Source organism: Mastigoproctus giganteus, chromosome 13, assembly GCF_048544385.1.
Source record: "Mastigoproctus giganteus isolate SK-2022 chromosome 13, ASM4854438v1, whole genome shotgun sequence".
Taxonomy (NCBI): Eukaryota; Metazoa; Arthropoda; class Arachnida; order Uropygi; family Thelyphonidae; genus Mastigoproctus; species Mastigoproctus giganteus.
The window spans coordinates 91,138,431-91,162,422 of record NC_143587.1 but is presented as its reverse complement, the minus strand read 5'-3'; the positions used below and the strand labels follow the sequence as shown (position 1 = coordinate 91,162,422).

Below are 23,992 nucleotides of genomic sequence, written 5' to 3'. Positions count from 1 at the left end.
GCTATTCTTCATTCTTGTAATGGTGGAAACCAAAATGCGTATTAAATCTGAAGCTGGAACAATAATTCATTATGCAATTTTCCTGGATAATTTCCCTTTAATTAACAGAATGTATTAAGGTGATAATATTCAACAGAACTTCATAAGCAACCATGATGCAGCCATAGCCAAATAATCATGTGCAAGTGCAGAGTTACATGTACCTTGTTCTTGAATATATGCAATATCATAAAATATGGCAAAATTCTCATAAATAGCTTAAGTATTCTCATAAATAGCTTTAGGGTATATATTGTATTCTGTAGTATATACCCTCTGGAATATAAACATTCTTATTTTTTTAAAGCTTACTGGTTAAATCTGTTCACTAATGAACAGTAACAAACAATGTTGCACTAATGAGAATGGCATCGTTTGATTGGTAATTAATTTTTTAAGTGAGGCACTTAAAAAACTGAAAAATATATTGAATAAAGGTACTGTTAAATGCATTTCCGTTCAATATATACAGTATTTCATTAACTGTCAAAAATTAATGCTGAAAAGCATATCTTTAACCATAAACTTTTCAAATTCAGTTTAGGATTGCCCAAGTATAATTAAGAATGCCGAAATGATTTGGTCCAAAGTTGAAAATAAGAAGGGTATTGTCAATAAAAACAAGACAGTCAGAATGGTAGAAAATTTTTCATGTATCTGGTCCACACTACTCCAACATTCTAGAAAACCTGTAAAATGTAGAATTGATTCTACATGTTAATAACATGTAGAATCAACAAAAGATTGTTCAAAAATATGAAAAATTCAAGTGCAGAAATCTCTAGGAAATAATTATAAAGACAAGGTGGTTGATTTCCGTCATCTGTTTTTGCATCTTTTGGAGTATAATCCTGTTTTTCTAACAAGCATATGGTTCACAGACAAAAACCGTTTTTTCAGTGATTGGCAATGTTAGTATTATTAGTTTGTTCCAACAATCAGTTATTCCCTCGTGTGTGTGTGTGTGTGTGTGCGTGTGCGTGCGTGCGTGTGTGTGCGTGCGTGCATGCGTGCGTGTGTGTGTGTGATCCATGAAAGAGTGCAGACACCATAAACACTTAGTTTACTGAACCTATTTAAAGTCTTAAACATTTTAGTCAGTCTCCTTGTACATGCCTAATTTCTGCAGTTTCCGGAACTGAAGTCTTTATTGGTAAGGATATCCTTTGGTGCTCCTGTCTAATTTTTCTGCACCTGTTCTAACAGACCGACATCCTTCCTCAAATGAGGCTTCAAAAACCTGTATGCAGTACTCAGAATGTGTCCTAACCATTGCCTTATACAATGGGATTCTGAGGAGTGCAGTCGGGTTGCTAGGGCAGTTCTTGAGGTTCTGTCATTGATAGAACCCCATGAACTGTCCTAGCAACCTGTCTATGCTCCTCAGAGAACTTCATTTGGATGGCACAGCTACCTCTAGGTCTTTTCATTCTCCACGATGTTGAGTGTGGTACCAACCAATTGGTATGTAAATATGGGATTTTTGCTACCCAAATGCCGTACCTTACATTTATCAATGTTAAATTAATGTGATACATTGCTACTGTTCACACCAATTGAACTAGGTCTTGTTGGAGTTGTATACCCTAATTACTGTCATTTAATCACCCTGTCCACCTTTGTATCATTAACAAACTTAGATATTAAACTCGATATGCCTTCATCAATATTATTAATAAACATTGAAAACAATAAGCAGTCTAAGCAGTCCAACATTAAACCTTGAGAGACTCCACTAATAATATTAGTTCATGACAGCAATGGCCATTAATAGTCACTTTCTGTAAAATATGCATATGTGGGGCCACTGAAATCTTCATAAAATATTGGATATTGGACACCAAAGGGGATTCTTACTAAGAAAGACTTCAGTTCTGGAAACTGCAGAAACTAGGCATGTACAAGGAGATTGACTGAAATGTTTAAGGTTTAAATATCCAATATTTATGAAGATTTCAGTAGGCCACTGAAATCTTCATAAATATTGATATTGGAGCAGACTGCCCTGTGCCTTTCTATGTGCACAATATTTTATATTGTGCACATAGATATTTTGCACACAGAAATATGTGCACAATATAAAATACTATGCACAGCACACATGCTCTTTCAGCTCACAGTATCATTGGACCAATTTTTATTGATGACAGTGTGACTACTGACTGTTATCTATGAACAGCTTGTCCCATTAATTGCCTGACGCCGGCTACTCAACACAACAACAACAACAACAAAAAAAACAAAAAAACATCACACCTTCACACATATTCCAACTACACACAAACGGCCAATGATGGCACTTACCTCACCACAAGATGACAAAGCAGTAAATGGGGGAACCCTAGAATCCACAAAAAAACCCACTAATAATAATAATAATAATAATCTCATTTGTCCAAATCATGGGTGGCAATTGCTAAAATAATTTTTTTGACAGAATGGAGATTGACTGCATGTGGAAAATGCTGTGCTGAATATTTTCAGTGAGCATTTTTATAAACCGAGTTTTGTCTAATTAGTTTCCTGTATGTTTCTGGTATTGATGGGAGGAGGCCATACTGAGCAGATCTTAATCTGTATATCTTCTCTTTATGATATTTTACAGCTATCGAATCAGTTTACAGAAACAATCTGCATGTGTTCCCGGAAAATTAATGGAGGTACTAGTTAAAGAAGCACTGCAGGATCATCTAGACAAGACTTCAGTTATAGCACAGACACAGCATGGTTTTGTTAAGGGGAAGTCTTGCCTGACCAATTTGATTGGATACTGTGATGCAGTCACAAAAGAACTGGATGCAGGAAATAACTTTGATATTATATACTTGGATCTTAGAAAGGCTTTTGATACTGTTGCACATGGAAGACTGCTGCACAAATTGGAGCAGTGTGACATTGGAGGCAGGTTGCTGCTATGGATAAAGGGGTGGTTGAGGGGGAGAAGACAGAGAGTGGTAATCAATGGACACTGCTCATCGTGGACTAATGTTATTAGTGGAGTCCCTCAGGGTTCAGTATTGGGTCCATTATTGTTTTCTGTATTTATAAATGATATTGATGATGATGGTATATCAAGCTTAATGTCCAAGTTTGCAGACGATACGAAGGTTGGCAGGGTTGTCAATGACTCTACTGACACTATGCTGCTGCAACAGGATCTGTAAAGGTTGAGCAGATGGGCTGAAAGGTGGCAAATGAAGTTTAACATTGACAAATGTAAAGTACTACCTATGGGAAACAGTAACCCCAGAGCAACGTATCAACTCTGTGGTACTACACTGACAGTGGTAGAGAATGAAAGGGACCTGGGGGTGGTTGTGCAGGCAGATATTAAGTTCTCTGAGCTGTGCAGACGGGCTGCAAGAGTAGCTCATGGTGTATTAACAATGATATTTAGGAATTTTTCTAGCAGGGATAAGGAGGTGATTATTCCCTTGTATAAGGCAATGGTCAGGCCACACCTAGAGTACTGTATACAGGCCTGGAGGCCTCATTTCAAGAAGGATGTAGAGCTGCTGGAACGAGTACAGAGAAGGGCAACAAGATTAGTGAATGGAACAAAGGGGCGCTCTTACGAAGAAAGGCTTAAGTTTTGCAAATTACAGTGTCTGGAGACTAGGCACCAGCGAGGTGATCTGATAGAGGTGTATAAAGCCTTGAATGGTTTGAGCATGCTCAACGCTGATGGGTTTCTTCCTCTTGCTCAGAATAATCACCTGAGAGGGCATAAATTCAAATTGAGGAAAGACAGATGTCGGATAGACGTGCGGAAATTTGCCTTTAGCCAGCGGGTGGTTGGTTGATGGAACAGACTTCCATCCCTTGTCGTGGAAGTTGATAGCCTAAACAAGCTTAAGGCTCAGCTGGACAGGTATTTCAAACGAACAGAGGGGTGAAGTGGAATGGTTATTTTTTATTTATTTATTTATTATTTATTTTTTTTTTGGCTGATGCTGCATAAGCTTTCTTTCTTGCATCAAATGCCTCTACTAATGCTATGCTAATGTGTTGCAAGAATTGAAAAAAGAAATTTTAACAGCTGTGAATGTCATTGGGATAATTTTAACAGCTGTGAACAGCATTAATAAAGAAACTCTTGTTGCTCTAATTTTACCTTCCATTGGAACATTTCAACTTCTGTTTTTTGGGGACAAAATGAAGGCAATGCTCTGTGAAAGGTTTTGATGGTTGGAAAAATCCTGTAAACAGAATGAAGCAGAAAAATTTTACAAAATGGAACAGTCATTGGGATAATACATAGAGAAAGCAACTAAACACCCCTGACACCTTTAATTTATTTTGAAGAAAGGAAAGAATGAGACAAAAGGAGACCTAAATGAGATTGAGTGGATTCCAGCAAGCAGTTTTCGCGACATTATATTGCTATTCATGTTAGTTACATAGAGAAAGCAGCTAAACACCCCTGATACCTTTAATTTATTTTGAAGAAAGGAAAGGAAAGAATGCAGACAAAAGGAGACCTAAATGGATTCCTGCAAGCAGTTTTCTCAACATTATATTGCTATTCATGTTAGTATTATTATTCATATTACTATTAGTATGTATCATATAATGCAGGGAAGCCACAGATTTTTGCTGAATCAGCCAAAAAATAAGAAATAAAAATTAAAATAAGCAATAAAATATAATAAAATAAAAAATATATATATAAACAATAAAAAAGAAAATAAACTACCTGCATATTTCCTTCCTCATGTAGGTAACTATTCAACTTACTTCTGAATTTCCCCAAGCCGTCAGGCTCAAGTACCTATGGAGTCATTGCGGAGCCATCAAACATGAAGATACATTTGTACAAGCATTTCAGTGGATCATGGTTAAAGTCCATGTCATTGCTAAATACAGTGATGTCATCATATTCTCTCTCTCTCTCTCTCTTGTGAAATTCTCTGGCTCAATGTGGCCATCCCAGAATATAAACAGAAAATGTATTTATTTATTTTTTTAATATTACAAGAATTAATAGCTCTCTAGCTATCCAGTCTAAACCTCTTTTCCCGTAATTGAATTTAGGGCCCCTAGTTCAGGAATCATTTACAACAGTAAAAATTTTGCCTTTATTTACTTTATTATCCCCTCTGAGCAGGCCCAATGAGAGGGGAGGGATTAGGAGTCTGCAATGGGGGCCTAGCCGAGACCTTAATATTACATTTTTGAAGAAATTAAATTCATTTTTAAAATAATTGGAAAAAAATCTACAGACTTAAAATTTTTTAAAATGTTTTTATTTTATTAATTTTTTATCATATTGGTTTATTATATGTTAGAATTTCCTTTTTTAAACTTCACATCTATGCATGGACACATATGCACACACACATACAAAGACAAGAGTAGCCTGTCATGCACTTTACATTGGAACCTGCATTAAATCTCAACTTCCCTGCCTCTCAGAACATTATAGACCTCAATCAGATCCCCTATAAAGTACCTAATTGCTAAACTCTATAGCCCACATATTCAGAGTACTCCCTCACATGGTGCCTTTTGCAGATATCATCTGGTGGTTTACCCACCTTTGGACACTCTCAAGAAGCTTGAGGTTTTTTTTTTAGGTTCAGTCTTTACGCTTGGATGTATTATTCCAAGTACATACATTCTCACAACTGTCTGATACAATGGGATTATGACCTCCCTACCTTTAGAAGCAAATGTTCAATAAATCATCAGCAGGACACCATGGCCCTCCTTGCCACCTGGTGACACTGCTCACAGAACTTCATGTTCCATCCAAACTCTAACTCCAAATCTCTTTCTTCCTCTACTGTTTTTAATTCAACTTCACTAAACTAAGTGTATAAGTTATTTTGGGGGTTGCTATTTTAAAAGAACTTGAATGGATTTTGCTGCATCAAAACATAAGCTGCCATTTTTCTAGCCATCATTGAATTTTATCCAATCCTGAAGAAGCACTGCTTGATATGATCATTAACCAATTTTCTAGTCTTTACATTGTCTGCAGATTTTCATATCATGCCCTCTATCCTTTCAATGCTGTCATTTTTGAAAATCAGAAACAGCAGTGGTCCTAGAGCTGATTCTAATATGAAACCAATCTGAAGAGTAATCATTAATCACAATCCTCTGCCACCTGCCCTCCAGCCACCCTGCATTCCATCCTAGAATCTAACCCATGATCTGAACATGTTCCAACCTCTCATGAAGGACTGAGTCAAAAGTTTTACTAAAATCCAAGTAAGCAATGCTGAAATTATTTCCAACATCCAGCTCACGGGTAACTGTATCAAAATAACTAAACTAGTTAAATATGACTTTTCCGTAACAAAACCATGTTGCACATCTTTCAGAATTCCATTTTGATTTAAATGTTCCTGTATTGCACTCTTTATCATTGCCTCTATGATCTTCTCTACTACTGAAGTCAGATGGACCAGTCAATATTACGGACTTTGCTCTTAAAACTGCCTTGATGTGTTGGTAAGATGTAGGCACTTCTCTAGTCCAAAGGAATCTCTTGTGAGTCCTATGATGCCTTTCTTTTATAATTAATTTTAGTGATTCAATGATGCATTTCTTGCCATTTCCCTCAGAACTATTTAGTATATGCTCCAGGAGCCTTAGGCTTTTAGGATCAAAAGTTTTTCTAATAAACAGTCTGCTGTAATTTCAGTATTGCTAACTGCTGTCTTGCTCATGCTACCTTTTTTCACTGTGAAGGATTTTTCATCTGTAAAGACTGATGTGATGTACCTATCCAGCTCATCATCAATATCAACTGGATTATCTAAGACACTTCTACACTCATTATGCAAGAGGTCAATTTGATTCACATTACTCTTTGCCAGAAATTTATCATAGTAAGACTTTGCCAGCTTAACCTTCTCTGTGGTGCTTTTATGAATGATCTTTTCCTGTTCAATTAGACTGTCCAACTGTGTATTCATCCATCTCAGCATCCTCTTCATTTATAAACTTAGTAGTAGTAGCAGTAGTAATAGAGGCATGTGATGCAAGAAAGCAAGCATATGAGCTTATGCAGCATCAACAAAAAAAAAAAAAAAAAACAATTTCATATAATCATTCCGTCTAAAAGTTTGTCCAGTTCCTCCATGAATTTATCAACTTCCACAATGACAGATGGCAGTTTGTTCCAGCAATGAACCACCCACTGGCTAAAGGCAAATTTCTGCACAGCTATTTTACATTTACAACTGTCTTTCCTCAATTTGAATTTATGCCTCCTCAGGTTTGTAATATGAGCAAGAGGAAGAATCCCATCAGCATTCACCCAGCCTGCTAAATCCATTCAAGGGCTTATACACCTCAATCAGATTGCCTCGCAGATGCCAAGTCTCCAGCTGCTGCAATTTGCAGAACTTAAGCCTTTCTTGGTAAGAGGACACCTTTGTTCCCCTCACCAATCTTGTTGCTCTTCTCTGTACATGCTCAAGCAACTCTACATCCTTCTTCAAATGAGGCCTCCAGACCTGTACACAGTATTCAAGGCATGGCCTCATTCTCTGTGGTTAATTCTACCCATATGCGGTACTTTGCATTTTTCAATGTTAAACTTCAGTTGCCACTTCTCAGCCCAATATGCCCAAATTTTCTAGATCCTGTTGCAATCACACACTGCCATTACTGTTATTAACAACCTTGCTAACCTATGTATTATCTGCAAACTTCGACACTAAACCTGATATACCTTCATCAATATCATTGATAAATATACAAAACAACAGTGGGCCCAACGCTGAACCCTGTGGGACTCCACTAATAACATTAGTCCACGAAGAGCAGCGTCCATTGATTATTACTCTCTGTCCTCTGCCACTCAACCACCCTTTTATCCATTGTAGCGACTTATCCAATTTGTACAGTAATCTTCCATGCGCAACAGTGTCAAAAGCTTTACTGAAATCCAAGTATATGATATCAAAATGATTTTTTGCATCCAATTCCTTTGTAACTACATCATAGTATCTAATTAAATTTGTCAGACAAGACTTTCCCTTAACAAATCCGTGCTGTGTCTGAATTATTGCTGCAGTCTTTGTCTAGATGATTCTGCAGTGCATCTTTAACCAGTGACTCCATTATTTTACCCGGAACAGAAGTTAAACTAAGTGGTCTGTAATTACTCATGTCACCCTTAGATCCCCCCCTTGTGAACTGGGGATACATTTGCACATCTTCAGTCTGTGGGGACTTCCTCTGAGGGTTTGCTTAGTTTTTTTGTCACCTCCTTTAATATAACTGGATAGATCCCATCAACCCCAAGTGCCTTAAGTTTAACTTCAATAATTTCTCCTCCATTTAGGCCTAAACCTTGAACAATATTTCTTAATCGGTATTAAAAGCATATTAGCTTCCACAATTAATTCCTTGAATGCTTCCCACTTAGAATTTGCTGTTGGTAACATCATCAGTTTGTCCCACTGTACAGAATTTAAAAACTGTCTGAGACCACTCTAGTCACCTTTACGGAAGCAAAAATCCTTCCCTTTACCCCTGATGGTAATTATATCTTTAAGTAAATATACATTCATGGCTTCTGTGACTATTGCTTTTAAGATATTCCATAATTGTAATGTAGTGATGTATTCACTTTCCCTCTGCTATCTACCTAGTTAATGAAGGCCATGTAGCATCTTAATCTGCTGCAGTCCCATGTCTTTACTATCTTTAACAACTGCAATTTCTTTTTTCATCATCCATATAAGGATTGTAGGATCATTTTCTGTTAATATTTCCTGTACTCTGAACCCTAGTAGTTGAGTGGTAAGGCGCACCTGTGCATAAGTACACGTACCTTGAGTGACCGGGGTTCAACCCCGTGACTGCTGAATATGGTGCTGTTTCTTGTATTCTCTCTGTCTTGTGAACTCATTTGACTGTTTGGTCGTCCAAGAGTATAAACAGTAAATTTAATTTAATAATGCCATCTGGTTCATGAGTAATGATTGAGTCTAGAATATTTTTACCCCTAGTATTTTCTTTAATAGGGTGATAAAAATAATGATCATCTAGTTTATTTAAAAATTTTGTCCCCCAAGGTGAACTTCCTTCCCTCTTTCTCCAATCAATAAGAGGAAAATTAGCATTAGCATTAGCATTAGTAGAGGCATTTGATGCAAGAAAGAAAGCTTATGCAGCATCAGCCAAAAAAAAAAAAAATAAAATAAAATAAATAAATAAATAAAAAATAACCACTTCCACTTCACCCCTCTATTCGTTCGAAACTGTCCAGCTGAGCCTTAAACTTATTTAGGCTATCAACTTCCACGACAAGGGATGGAAGTCTATTCCATCAACCAACCACCCGCTGGCTAAAGGCAAATTTCCTCACGTCTATCCTACATCTGTCTTTCCTCAATTTTAATTTATGCCCTCTCAGGTGATTATTCTGAGCAAGAGGAAGGTTCCCATCAGCATTGAGCATGCTCAAACCATTCAAGGCTTTATACACCTCTATCAGATCACCTCGCCGGTGCCTAGTCTCCAGACACTGTAATTTGCAAAACGTAAGCCTTTCTTCGTAAGAGCACCCCTTTGTTCCATTCACTAATCTTGTTGCCCTTCTCTGTACTCGTTCCAGCATCTCTACATCCTTCTTGAAATGAGGCCTCCAGACCTGTATACAGTACTCTAGGTGTGGTCTGACCAATGCCTTATACAATGGAATAATCACCCCCTTATCCCTGCTAGAAAAATTCCTATATATCATCGACAATACACCATGAGCTACTCTTGCAGCCCTTCTGCACTGCTCAGTAAACTTCATATTTGCCTGCACAACCACCCCCCCAGGTCCCTTTCATTCTCTACCACTGTCAGTGTAGTACCACAGAGTTGATACGTAGCTTTGGGGTTGCTGTTTCCCATATGTAGTACTTTACATTTGTCAATGTTAAACTTCATTTGCCACCTCTCAGCCCATCTGCTCAACCTTTCCAGATCCTGTTGCAGTAGCATAGTGTCAGTAGTGTTCTTGACAACCCTGCCAACCTTTGTATCATCTGCAAACTTGGACATTAAGCTTGATATACCATCATCAATATCATTTATAAATACAGAAAACAATAATGGACCCAATACTGAACCCTGAGGGACTCCACTAATAACATTAGTCCACGATGAGCAGTGTCCATTGATTACCACTCTCTGTCTTCTCCCCCTCAACCACCCCTTTATCCATAGCAGCAATTTGCCTCCAATGCCACACTGCTCCAATTTGTGCAGCAGTCTTCCATGTGTAACAGTATCAAAAGCCTTTCTAAGATCCAAGTATATAATATCAAAGTTATTTGCTGTATCCAGTTCTTTTGTGACTGCATCATAGTATCCAATCAAATTGGTCAGGCAAGACTTCCCCTTAACAAAACCATGCTGTGTCTGAGCCATAACTGAAGTCTTGTCTAGATGATCCTGCAGTGCTTCTTTAACCAGTGCCTCCATTAATTTTCCAATAACAGAAGTTAAACTAACAGGTCTATAATTACTTGTGTCGCCCTTTGATCCTCCTTTGTGAATTGGGGTCACATTTTCACATCTCCAGTCCATGGGTACTTCCCCTGAGTCCAAGGAAGCTCTCATAATTATGGCTAAAGGTTTGCTTACTTCCTTTGCTGCTTCCTTTAATATAACTGGATAGATCCCATCCACCCCAGGTGCCTTTCTTGTATTTATCTTCAACAATTTCTCCTCCACTTTACTCTCAGTTATTACAAGATTCTCTAGCTTACTGCCAGAGTTGAATACACCTCTGGCATTCCCCTCGCTGAATAACTCCTCATGTGTGAATGTCGCGCAAAATATTCATTCACTTTGTTAGCTACCTGAGCAGGATCATCAACAGTTGACCCATCAATACCAAGTGGACCAATCTGATTCATCCCCTTCCTTCTAGAGTTTACATAAGTAAAGAATTCTTTGCTGTTTTTCTTTGCATCCCTTGCCAAAGATTTCTCGTAATCTGCCTTCGCCTGCCTAACCTCCTTTGTAACTTGGTTACAGATCAACTTGTATCTATCATAGGCTACTGTGTCACGTGTTAATTTGTATATATCCCATGCATTTTTCTTCTCTGCCATATGTCTCATTAGTTCATCTGACATCCACCTAGGCCTAAACCTTGAACAATATTTCTTAGTTGGTATGTAAAGCCTAGTAGCTTCCAAGATAAGTTCTTTGAATGCTTCCCATTTTGAATTTGCTGTTGGTAACATCATCAGTTGGTCCCACTGTATAGAATTTAAATACTGTCTCAGTCCATTGTAGTCGCCTTTACAAAAGCAATAACTCTTCTCTTTTCCCCTAATGGTAGTTACCTCTTTGAGTAAATCCCACTTCAGCACACTGTGATCACTGCCACCTAGTGGTTCATTTACCTGCAGATTCTTAATGCATGAAGAATCACTACTGATAATCAAATCAAGAGTATTACTCCCTCTAGTTGCCTCCTGAACATGCTGATTAGAAAACAATCATCCAATAAATCCACAAAAGCCTTGCTAGTGTGTGAGTGACCAGCCCCCAAATTCCAGTCAATATCTGGGAAATTAAAATCCCCCCATTATAAGACTCTCTGATTTACTGGCCCACTCTATTTCCCCGTACAGTTTCTTATTATACTCATCAGAGTCATTAGGCCTCTAGCACACTCCTACTCTCAATTTTGATCTCCCAATGCTTGTCACACCAAACTGACTCGACACTGCACTGTCCAGCAATGTCGACTGGCTTCACTTCCTTGGATTTTATGTATTTCTTAACTAATAGCATAACCCCTCCTCCCTTCCTATCCTGTCTATCCTTTCTGTAGACATTGTACTCCCCAAATTCCAGTTCTGCATTCCTTATATCTGTGTGACACCACATCTCTGAAATCCCCACAATATCTGCCTTTGATGTTTTGAGCAATACCTCAAATTCATCAAATTTATTTACTAAACTCCTAGCATTGGTGTACACGCAAGTATACATGCTCCTGTTCTTTTTCTTAGCTACCCTAACACAACTTATGTGTTTATTTGTACCCCAATGATTCCCAGCAGTCTCTGAAATATCCTGCATCTTATTTTCCAGGCTGCGGTTCATTCCAATAGAAGCAGTGCAAGAATCACTTTCACCTCTGCCAGTGGCTACTGTTAATCTATCAGTCCTTGTATCTCCCCAATCTAGCAGTTTTCCGACCCACCTAACACTGCCTCGACTATATTTCTAATAGGACTATATTCCTAATAAATATAGTCCTATATTTATTCAACCAATTGTCAATTTGTGTGTAATTAGTATCATTAGCCTCCACATGAATAATAATTCTTTTATAATTTTTTAATTTTAAACTGCATGGCTTTCAGCCTTTAGTCCCTTCTGCCATGCCTGGAATTGCAGACACATAAGCATTCTGACCTAATTCGTGGTATTTTTTCATAGTCCTATATTTATTCAACCATTTGTCAATTTGTGTGTAATTAATATCATTAGCCTCCACATGAATAATAATTCTTTCTTTACACCCTTTAAAATCTGATAATTTCTTGCTTTTGATTTAAAATCTGATAATTTCTTGCTTTTGATTTAAAATCTGATAATTTCTTGCTTTGATAATTACTGCCAAAAACACCCTGGTTATAGTCCACCTATCCTTATTACAAAAATTGTTACTAATTTCCTTGACAATGGAGTCCCATTAAAAACTAAATCCTGTTGAATCACCCCAGGGGCTCACATCTGGTGAGTATGGGCTTGGCACACCCAGTGGTCTTCAGCTGGATATCATCATTCTTCTCTTTCTTGGTGATTTCCTTCTACTTCTCTCTCTCTCTCTCCCTCTCTCTCTCTCTCTCTCTCTCTCTCTCTCTCTCTCTCTCTCTCTCTCTCTCTCTCTCTCACACACACACACACACACACACACACACACACACACACACACACACACACACACACACAGGGTAACTCCTCAGAAATTTTTTTTGGCTGGTGCAGCATAAACCTCAGGCTTCCTTGCACCATATGGCTATTAATAATAATAATAATAATATGCACTTGATTATTCTGCTGTGGCACCTGAATCAGTGGTACATCACCTGGCAGTCTCTATGAATCCCCATTTTTATTTGTTTCTAGGGCAACCACTGTTTCTTCAGTGACTCAAATTCATCTAAGTTAAGTGTTCCCCATAATCACATTTTGAAATTCATTGTGGCTTACCTGGAGTACGAAGTTGAAAAGTATTCTTCAAGACTAGACTAGAGGGGGAGTAACAAAGTTTCCTTTGGTAGGCTAACAAAAAATTTTGTTAGCCTACCAAAGTCCAACAATAAAATTTTGCACTGGGGTCTCACAAGAGTTTTCTGCACTACTGAAACAGTCAGTGCTAAATTAATTGGCATGAATGAATAATTTCTGTGTGCCCATTAACTCTGCAGTTGTGGCACCCTAATTGTTACAACATGGTGGCACTATGCCTGATAATAGTAAACTTTTGTTTTTTTTTTTTATTTCTGGAAAAGGTTTATGGATTATTTGAATTCTGCTGCAGTATGCCAATTTATTATCTTTTCTTAATGGATTGCAATACTTACTGTATGGATATTTTATTTTTAATAAAAAAATTAAATATTTAAAAAATGCTGTTTTTTATTTATACCTTTTATTTTCAAAAAAACAAAAAAAATTAATTCTGTCAAAAATTTTTAAAAACCCGTGATAGGCCTAAAATATAAAGATGAAATTATTAGTGTCTTCCATTTTCCAGTTTAAAAAACCAATTAAATGTATGAAATTTAAAATGTGTTCATGTGCATATATTTCTGCCAATTATATGTATAAATAGTGTTTATTATATGTATAAACTATTTTGAAAAAAAGTTTTTAAAATATGCATATATTAGATGCTATTTATTCACTTCATTTTAAAATTTTTTGAAAATTTATTTAAAATTTGGCATGCCACGAAGTGAGTAAAATTTAATAATTACACGTCATTAACTCTCTATCCCAAGTGCTTATCATTTTTTGTGTTTATTATTCAAAAATAACAATGTATATTTCAAATGAATTTTTGCAAAAATGTGTAGTTTACAAACATGAAAAACCATTAATAACTATTAGGCTGATGGGAGAGTTTTATAAATAAGTTGAACTAGTTGAATAAGTAGAAACAAACAGTACATAATTCTAAGCTTTGTAGCATCGGTAGCAGCCAGTTTTCCATGCTAGAGTTACTATGAGTTAAACATTGATCAAAAATTTTTGTTCAATGTTTAACTCATTATAGCACGATTATACCTATTGGGTGCAATCATGCTATAACTCTGTGAAAATGATAAATAAAATTTCAAAACTATACCATGTAAAAATATGTCTATATTTAAGAAGGTTCAGAAAATCACAGATTTTAATTTTCAGCTAATAATTAATGTGTACTTATTATTTTCGAGTTATACCTCGCGGGCATAGTGTCACAGCTGCAGGGTTAATATCTCAGTCTATCATTACAGATGTTAATGGGCATAGAAATTATTCATTCATCCTGGTTAACTTAGCACTGGCTGTTCCCCTAGAAATGGCTTTATCAAAGTAGGTGGTCACTGTACTGGTTTCAGTGATAATCAGGATTTTTTCTACACATCTATATGCTAACACCATAACACAAATCACAGATGCTTGATGGTATTGATGTCTGGGGAATTTGGAGGCCAGGGCAATACCTGGAAGTCTTCCTCATGTTCCGCAAACCAGTCTCGAACAATCTAGGCGGTGTGACATGGTGCATTATCCTGCTGAAAGACGGCACCGCCAGAGGAGAAGACCATTGCCATGAAAGGGTTACCTGGTCAGCAATGATGTTTAGGTAGGTGGTAGACGTCAGAGTGCCTGGCACATGGATGACTGGACCCAGGGTATCCCAGCAGAACACTGCCCAAAGTATGATGCCTCCACCACTGGCTTGTTTTCGTCTCACAGTGCATCCAGGCGCCATCACTTCCCCTCCCCAGGTAAATGACACACGTAACCGGCCATTCATCCGGGTATGTGTGTCATTTACCTGGGAAACGTGATTCATCAGACCAGATGGAAACGTGCAACAGGAAACGTGATTCATCAGACCAGATGACCTTCTTCCAATCAGTTAAGGTCCAGTTTCATTGCTCGCGCACCCATTGTAGACACGTTGCTGGTGAACTGTGGTTAGCATGGCACTCAGAGTGGCCTGCCGCTACGCAGCCCCATTTTCAGCAGGGTTCAATGTACTGTGTGTTGTGACACATTACTCCCATCACCAGCATTCCAGTTACTGGCGAGTTGTGCCACAGTCGCCCTTCTGTTGCCACGTACCATCCGAGAGAGCCTTCACTCACCTCGAGCATTGAGGGTTCCCCCTCCTCGGACCAATTTCGGTAGGTACTAACCATGGCTGACTGTGAGCATCCCACCAGCTGTGCCATTTCGGATATGCTCTGACCCAGTCATCTGGCCATTACATTTTGGCCTTTGTCAAACTCGCTTAAGTCTGCTGCCTTTCCCATCTGAAGAACAAGAGTAACACTGATTAACGGAGCTCAGTATCAGGTGTTTTTTATACTGTGTCCCGACCTGTGTATGCATCGTAGTTCATCTGCAGTTGCTTCGATTTGCATAACAACTCGCTGGTCATAATGTTTCGGCTCATCAGTGTATATAAGAATCACTGTCAGATTCGAGATAACTACAGAGTGATTCAAAAGTCTCCATACTTAGGGAAAATGGTCACTTTTTTAACAAACTGTCACTTTATTCACAAAACATGCTCTACATGGTTGCCATTCCTTTGAAAACACATATGGATGTGTCTCTCCCACTCATGTTGAACTCTCATTAACACATCTGGTATTATGCACTTAATTGCATTTCAAATGCATTCCTTTAGGTGATTCATGTTTTGTATCTTTTCCTGGTACACCATGACCTTCAAGTGCCCCCACAAGTAAAAATTGCATGGGCTGAGTTCTAGGGACCTTGGAGGCCATCCATGGAACCACGGTGACCAATCCAGAAGCCCAAAAACTGCTGATCCAACCATCAGCGCATGCAGATACCATAATGGGATGGTGCCCCATCTTGCAGCATGTTTAGGTACATTTCAGCGTTCAGATTTGTGTCAAAGAAAACAGGTCCGACAATTTTGTTTCCCCATATCCTGCACCACACCATCAGTTTTCCCACACCTTGCATCTTGGGACTCATCCAGTGCAGATTGGTATCACTACAATAACGTAGGTTTTGGCAATTAACTTCTCCATTAATGTAAAAATTGGCTTCATCAGTAAACAAGATCCCAGATGAGAAGTTTGCGCACCATACAATTTGTTTACTGCCCATTCACAAAATTCCATCTGCCTATCCGGGTCATCTTCACTAAGATGCTGCAACATTTGCATTTTGTATGAATGCCATTTGTGATTTTTCGTGATGCGGATGACACTCGATTGGCTGACACTACTTTCTGCAAACAACCATTGCGTGCTTTTTTTGGGGACTCTTTGCAAACAGTGCCAGCACTTGTCGGTTGTGCCTTCATTGGTGTATGTTCGTGGATGACCATTTCTCTTTGGTCAGGACACTTCCAGTCTTTCTGAATTTCTCAGTAAGTTTGGCAACAGTGTCATGTGTGATGTGCTTGCCATGTCTCCTGTTAAATTCCATTGCGACTTTTATGTTTAAAGAAGAGCATATAAAAATCATTCTCATGGCCAGACATCTTCCTGATCCGGCCATGAGAATGATTTTTATATGCTCTTTTTTAGACAGAGGCATTTTAGAAGGGTACCTAAAAAAAAAGAAACATTATTCTCTATGTATGGAGACTTTTGAATTACCCCATATTTTGAAGTTATTTAACTCATATTTATTTAAGATAAAGAAAGATGAAAAAACTCATGACTTATGTGACAAATGCTAGTGATAATAACTTATATTAATAATGCCATTGTTTTCATTTAAATTTAGAACAAATATGAACTCACATCTTAAAAATATTCATTGCTATATAATATTCAAGAATTAATATTTAATATTTAAAAATTTCAAAACACATACATTAGAAAAACAATATTTATTGGTTATTTCTAATGTTTAGAAAAAAATAATTATATTACTTGGCTATTCCAATTAATTTAATTTTATTATAGTACATGGTTCCTGGTCTGCCTGGAGTGAATGGGGAGAATGCTTTTCCTCAGAATGCTCTCTTAGCAATGGCTCTGGCTACCAGTATAGGCTTCGAGCTTGTGATAATCCTAATCCAAAACATGGAGGAAAGATGTGTCAAGGAGCTTTTATTAATGCATTTATGTGCTTTGATCCAATAAACTGTCCAAGTAAGTAATTTATTTTTTCCAAATCAGAACATGTATTTTGCAGTTTTTGTTAATAAATAATGCTAAGGTATAAAATGAGAAATAATACTGTGCTTGTTCAAAAGCATTATTCAGTGGAAATGTTCTGTTAATGTCTTTAAATCATAATCTATATTCAAATAGTAGAATATTCTTGTGAATGGGAGGCATTAGTTTGCAATTACTTTAACTAGTATTAATGCCTGTCAAATTGATCTGAATTTTATTTTCTGAATCCATGTCAATCGTATTATGTATTGCACTCTGACATACTTTGTAATTTTGCATATATTTCTCTGAAACTAGTCATAAAACTTTAATTTCCACATTTCATTGTCTTTTTTAAAAACTAAGCCAATTTCAAGAAAACTAAGAACATTTTTAACCCTTTCTGTTTGCCAGGAACTCATTATAGAATTTATGATATGCAATTCTGAATCACCATTTATAATTGCTGTTTAAAGAGACACTGACATTTTAATACATGAATTGATATTATCTAGTTTCTGCAAACTGATCAATTATTTCATCTACATATAAATTTTCAAATACAGGGTGACTGAAAAGTCTCTCTGCAGTGGTACTAGACATAGAATATTCAATTTATTGCCAAACATTTTACATAATGTTTACAAATACTATTTATGCTATGTTTAGAGTACACAGAAAGTGCTGTACATGTTTTCTTGACTCAGAAACTCCATAAGTGTCACCAAATTAAAAATAGCACTAAATATTGTTACTTTATTATTGAAGTTTTCATTATACAGCTGCTGTATCTTAGATGATTTCATAAAAAAAACACGAGGCTGGTCGCAATTGCATTTTTATTCACTTTTATAGTTTAAACCCAATACACTTTATGCACATAATTAAAATGATACAGTGTGCAAATTGTGAAAAAGATATGTGCTGTTTAAAAATGTTGTGTGGATACAAAACATTGTGTGTACAATTTAAAAATGTGCATCCTTTGGTACATTTTGTCCAGGATGTTGCTGTACAACATCAAGCAGCAAGGTCCATGTCAATTTGGTGTAGGACAATTTGTTCTATGAAAGCATGCCACATGACAATTCTCTGTATGTGACAGTTTGGTGAATGACAGTTTTAAGTGTATGCAACAATTTGGTGTACAAGACAATTTTGTGTATGACCGTTTTAAGTGTACAAAACAGTTTGGTGTATGATTTTAAGTGTATAAGACAGTTTGGTGCATGACAATTTTAAGTGTACAAGACAATTTGGTGTATGAGACGATTTTGTGCATGACATTTCACTGCATGTGACAATTTGGTGAAAAACAACAGATGACTAAGACAATTTGGTGAATATGATGATTTGGTAAATTCTGTGTCAGAATTCAGTGTATGACAAAGCAAGGCCAAACGTGCAAACTTTTAATGTGCCACGCTGTAAATAGATCAGGGTAAGATTCGTATTATTGATAGAGTGCACTAACCGTCTTCATTTTTAGGTACTTTAGCATATATGTATAACACTCCTATTGTCTTTGTTATGTCCATCGCCGACCGGGCTAGCCGAGTGGGTAAAGTACCTGCCCGGCAACCCAAAGGTCGCGGGTTCGATTCCCGCCTCGGGCTTGGATCAAAGTACTGCAAAAACCTTCGGAGGTGCAATATGGCCACAGAAGCCGATGCGCCAACAACTACCAAATCAAAAAAAAAAAAAAAATCAAGTTATGTCCATCCATCTGCATGTGACAACTGAACTCATAGTGGATGGATGGATCTTTATAAAATTTTATATTTGGTTCTTTTAGGAAGATCTATTAAACCTTTCTACATATCATTAAAATTTAACTAATAGGAATACAGCAGTTATATTATGCCTCTCCATTTGCATGTAATAATTCAATTCACAGTGGATGGATTTTCATGAAATTTTACATTTGGACTCTTTTAGAATGATTTATCAACCTTTTCCAAATTTCATTAAAAATTGGTCTGATAGAAATCCAGCAATTATTATTTCTTTTTTTCATACATATTGCATAGGCTAACCATATTAATTATAACTTCAACTCATTAATTAATATTAATTACATATTTCATTATTATAATATAAGAAATTAATTATATAATTAATATTATATTAAATGATGTTTTACTTTTAATAACACTATTTCTTTTAATAATTTTAATAATAATAATAATGATACTTCTTTTCCCTTCATCTGGTTTCTGTGCCCGTAATTTTCTTCTGGCTTTCCAACCTTCACCCAATCCATGCTGCTAGTATAGCAGCATGGATTGGTTCAGTTATGTGCCTGTTATCAGCAGCACGACTGTCCTTCCATATTGTAAAGTTGTTATAACATGGACAGAGAGTCATGCTGAAGACAATAGATGCATACAAACCTTTTAATGAACCTGCCTACAAATAGGATTGGCTTGAATACTTTCCACAAAATAAATTAATAAAAAAAATCTGTTGTTTACTTTTTTCTATTATTTTCTGTATTTCTGCATTCCTCCTTTCTGAGTAACCAAACCTTCTCTTGATTTCTGAAACTTTTTACTTCATTGATTTTCTTAATTTGTGGTCTCTATGTAATACACTGTCATATACTGAATTGTCATAGCCACCAATTTTAATTTCACTAGCGTGTCATATACAGTGAAATGTCATATACAAAAATTGTCATGCCATGCTGCCATATAGGTTTATGCTATAGCATCATGTTTATAGTAGCCAACTACTAAGTTGTTGTTGTTGTTGTTGTTATTCGTTTTTTTTTTAGGAGCATTAGCAACTAAGGCCATATAGCTTCGGGAATATGTGGTGGTCATTCCCTGACCTTTCCGCATCCTCTGTATTTGGTGGTCACAGGCTCGAACCCCAGTTTAATCAAGAAGCGTGTGCTACGAACTGCTGCTCCTGCCCACCTGGCTACGGAGGCGCCTGCCTGCTACTAAGTAGTAGGTGTTACAAATTGTCATCATTTAAGTATAACTCATATTGTGAATGCCTTCACAACGAGTTGTCATGATATTGCACTAGTAGTCTACCCCACTTCACCAATGGGGAAGACTACTGTTACTTATTCTCGGCAGATACCACCACTCAGATGGCACCGTTTTGGAGCTTATTGGCTCTTCACCAGTGGGTGAGCATGTACTCTGGTGTTACAATAATGACAACCCAGCTGCGAAGTAAAACTTCACAATATGAGAGATGTCTGATGGCCCGAGAATAAGTAACAATAGTCTTTTCCATTGGTGAAGCATTACTTATTTGAGGTAGTGCAATATCATGGCAACTTGTTGTGAAGGGATTCGCAATATGAGATATACTTAAATGATGCCAATTTGTAACAACTATTACTTAGTAGTTGGCTACTATAAACATGATGCTATACCACAAACCTATACGTTAGTTAACTTTATAACCTGAGGCTATTGCTCTAAACAAATTATATAATTCTCAATTACTGCACACCATCAGGTCTCTCTCATTTGTGGAGTTATACTTCACAACTAGGGTTGTCATCATTGCAACACCAGGGTACCTGCCCACCCACTGATGAAGAACCAAATAAGCTCTGAAACGGTGCCATCTGGGTGGTGGTATCAGCCGAGAATAAGTAACAGTAGTCTTCCCCATTGGTGAAGTGTTACCTATTTTAGGTAGTGCAATATCATGACAACTCGTTGTGCAGGCATTCGCAATATGAGTTACACTTAAATGATGCCAATTTGTAACAACTACTACTTAGTAATTGGCTACTATAAACATGATGCTATAGCGTAAACCTATACGTTAGTTACCTTCTTCATAACCTGAGGTTATTGCCCTAAACAAATTATGCCAAGCTGGCATATGACAAATTGTCTTACACCAAATTGATGTGACCCCCCCCCCCCCCGCAGTAGTCTGTCAATATAAGTTCATTCCAGAAACCTTGGTGCAGTTTTCCATTTACTTAATGTCTTGATGGAATTACTCCCCCTGCTCATCAGTTAAGGGAAAGGAAGTCTAAATGCAAATGCACAAAATGAAGTTTCAGCAACATACAACATCCCACTTATTTATATGCACTGAGCAAAGTTTCCAAACTCCATCTTTGTGTGGAGGAGACCTGTGACTATTCAAAAAGTTTTCAAAATTGCTATTTGAAAGCCTGATATGTTTTTATTTCTAATATATAAAGACATTTTTCATAGCTTTCGTCCTGCAGAAGCTAACTGATTTGAGCCAATTGCACCTTCATTGCATTCCACTTCATCTTCTAAAGAATCTAGTCCATGCTGTGGAATGACCAGAATCGACATACTGACAATGTAATCCCATTGCCGAATCAAGTTTGAATAACAATCTTGTGCTTAGTTAACTTGAGAATATATTGTTCACTGATAATCCATTTCTATTCACATTACAAAAGTAACAATCATTATTGTCTTCTGGATTCCTTCGTAATATTTTACTTTCATTTGACCAGTCACATAATCCATTTGAACAAGTGGTACAAATAACATGTGGTGCCCATGCCTCATTCTGCTCACCTAGAGAACAGTCAAAGGATAACTGGTAAATTTTAAAAATATCTGTTCTGATGGTATGCCACTGTGATTTAGTTAGAAAGAACTGCACACATAGCAGAATTTGTTGTGGATATTTTTACACTTTTGAGGCATGACAATGAATGTGTTTCAGTAATTCGCTGGATCTTACCTGAAACAATCTATAACCCCAGGGGCTCACATCTGGTGAGTATGGGCTTGGCACACCCAGCATCCTGAGCTGTATATCATCATTCTTCTCCTTCTTGATGATCTCTCTCTCTCTCTCTCTCTCTGGGTAACTGAGAAATTTTTTTGACTTGTGCAGCATAAGCTTCAGGCTTCCTTGCACCATATGGCTAATAATAAAATAATTAATTTATGAAATGAGGATATAGATATATCCAAACAATTACATAAATATGAATATATAAACAAAAATAAATAAACAAATAATAATTATATTCATGTAGGTTGGATGATAGATATGTGAGTGATATAATCAGTCTCATCATGTTAATATAATTGGTAAAAAAAAAACTAGATGAGGTAGAGAAAAATTGAAAATAACTGGAATTAATGTCCAAAGATTTATTTAGTGCATATATGTATTTTTTTCTGATGAAAAATACTTGTTAACTTGTGCAATTATTTATTAATTTCAGCTTTGAAAACGATCCCCTTCCTGCATTAGAGATGGGCAAACATAAATATATTCTTAATGCAATCTCAGTATTGGGAAGCAGTTATATTTCTTTGAGACTAGCTAACGATTCAGTGAATTAAAATTTTATTTACTTGAAATGATACAACCCTATAACAATTATGCTGCACTAATTCTTCTTTCAAAGAATTTATCAACATTTTTTGCATAAATTTTAACAAATTAGCATTAGTAGAGGCACATTATGCAAGAAAGCAAGCTTATACAGCATCAGCCAAAAACATAAAAAAAAATAAAACCCCTTCCCATTTCACTGATCCATTCATTCCAAATGTTTGTCTAGTTCTGCCTTCAATTTATTTAAGCTATGAACTTCCACAACTACAAATGGAAGTTTGTTCCAACAATCAACTACCTGCTGGCTAAAGGCAAACTTCCACACATCTATTCTGCAACTGTCTTTCTTCAGTTTGAATCTATGCCCCCTCATTTTGTAATCTCAGCAAGAGGAAGAATCCCATCAGCATTGAGCCTGCTCAATCCATTCAAGGCCTTATCACCTCAATCAGATCGCCTCACAGGTGCCTAGTCTCCAGAAGCTGCAATTTGCAGAACTTCAGCCTTTCTTCATAAGAGCACCCTCTTTGTTCCCTTCACCAGTCTTGTTGCCCTTCTCTCTTCTCATTCTAGCAACTCTACATCCTTCCTAAAATGAGGCTTCCAGACCTGTACGCAGTACTCAAGGTATGGTCTGACCATTACCTTATAGAAGGGGATAATCACCTCCTTATCCCTGCTCGCAAAATTCCTGTATATCATTGACCTACTCTGGCAGCCTGTCTGCACTACTCACAAAACTTCATATTTGACTGCACAATTATGCAGTACTTTGCATTTGTCAAAGTTAAACTTCAGTTGCCACTTCTCAGCCCATTTACCCAACCTTTCCAGATCCTGTTGCAGCAGCATACTCTCATTAACAACCCTGCCAACCATTGTATCATCTGCAAACTTTGACATTAAGCTTGATATATCTTCATCGATATCATTGATAAATATACAAAACAACAATGGGCCCAACACCAAACCCTGAAGGACACCACAAATAATATTAGTTCACGTAGAGCAGTACCCATTGATCACCACTCTGTCTTCTTCCACTCAACCATTCTTTTATCCATTGTAGCAACTTGCCCTTAATGCCACACTGCTCCAATTTTTACAGTAGCCTTCCATGTGGGTGTGAGTGCGAGAATACATGTGAACAGGCAAAGTTTTTACAGCTTTTCCAGCAAATAGAAAAGTTTTTGCTTTTTTATTGACTTAAAATGCAATATTAATTTATTTTTTAGAGTTGCTTTATATTCCTAGTAACAATACTTTAGTTTAAATTGAATTTA

General features: G+C 36.9%; 1 protein-coding gene across 1 annotated transcript in view; it reads left to right on the top strand.

Moving 5' to 3' along the window:
- The window catches only part of LOC150076253 (coadhesin-like), a 270,840-nt gene that overhangs the window by 145,269 nt on the left and 101,579 nt on the right, over positions 1-23,992 (top strand). The window contains exon 6 of the mRNA XM_090388126.1: positions 17,199-17,387. Within this exon, the coding sequence (XP_090244252.1) occupies positions 17,199-17,387 (189 nt within the window). The remainder of the gene's footprint in view (positions 1-17,198; positions 17,388-23,992) is intronic.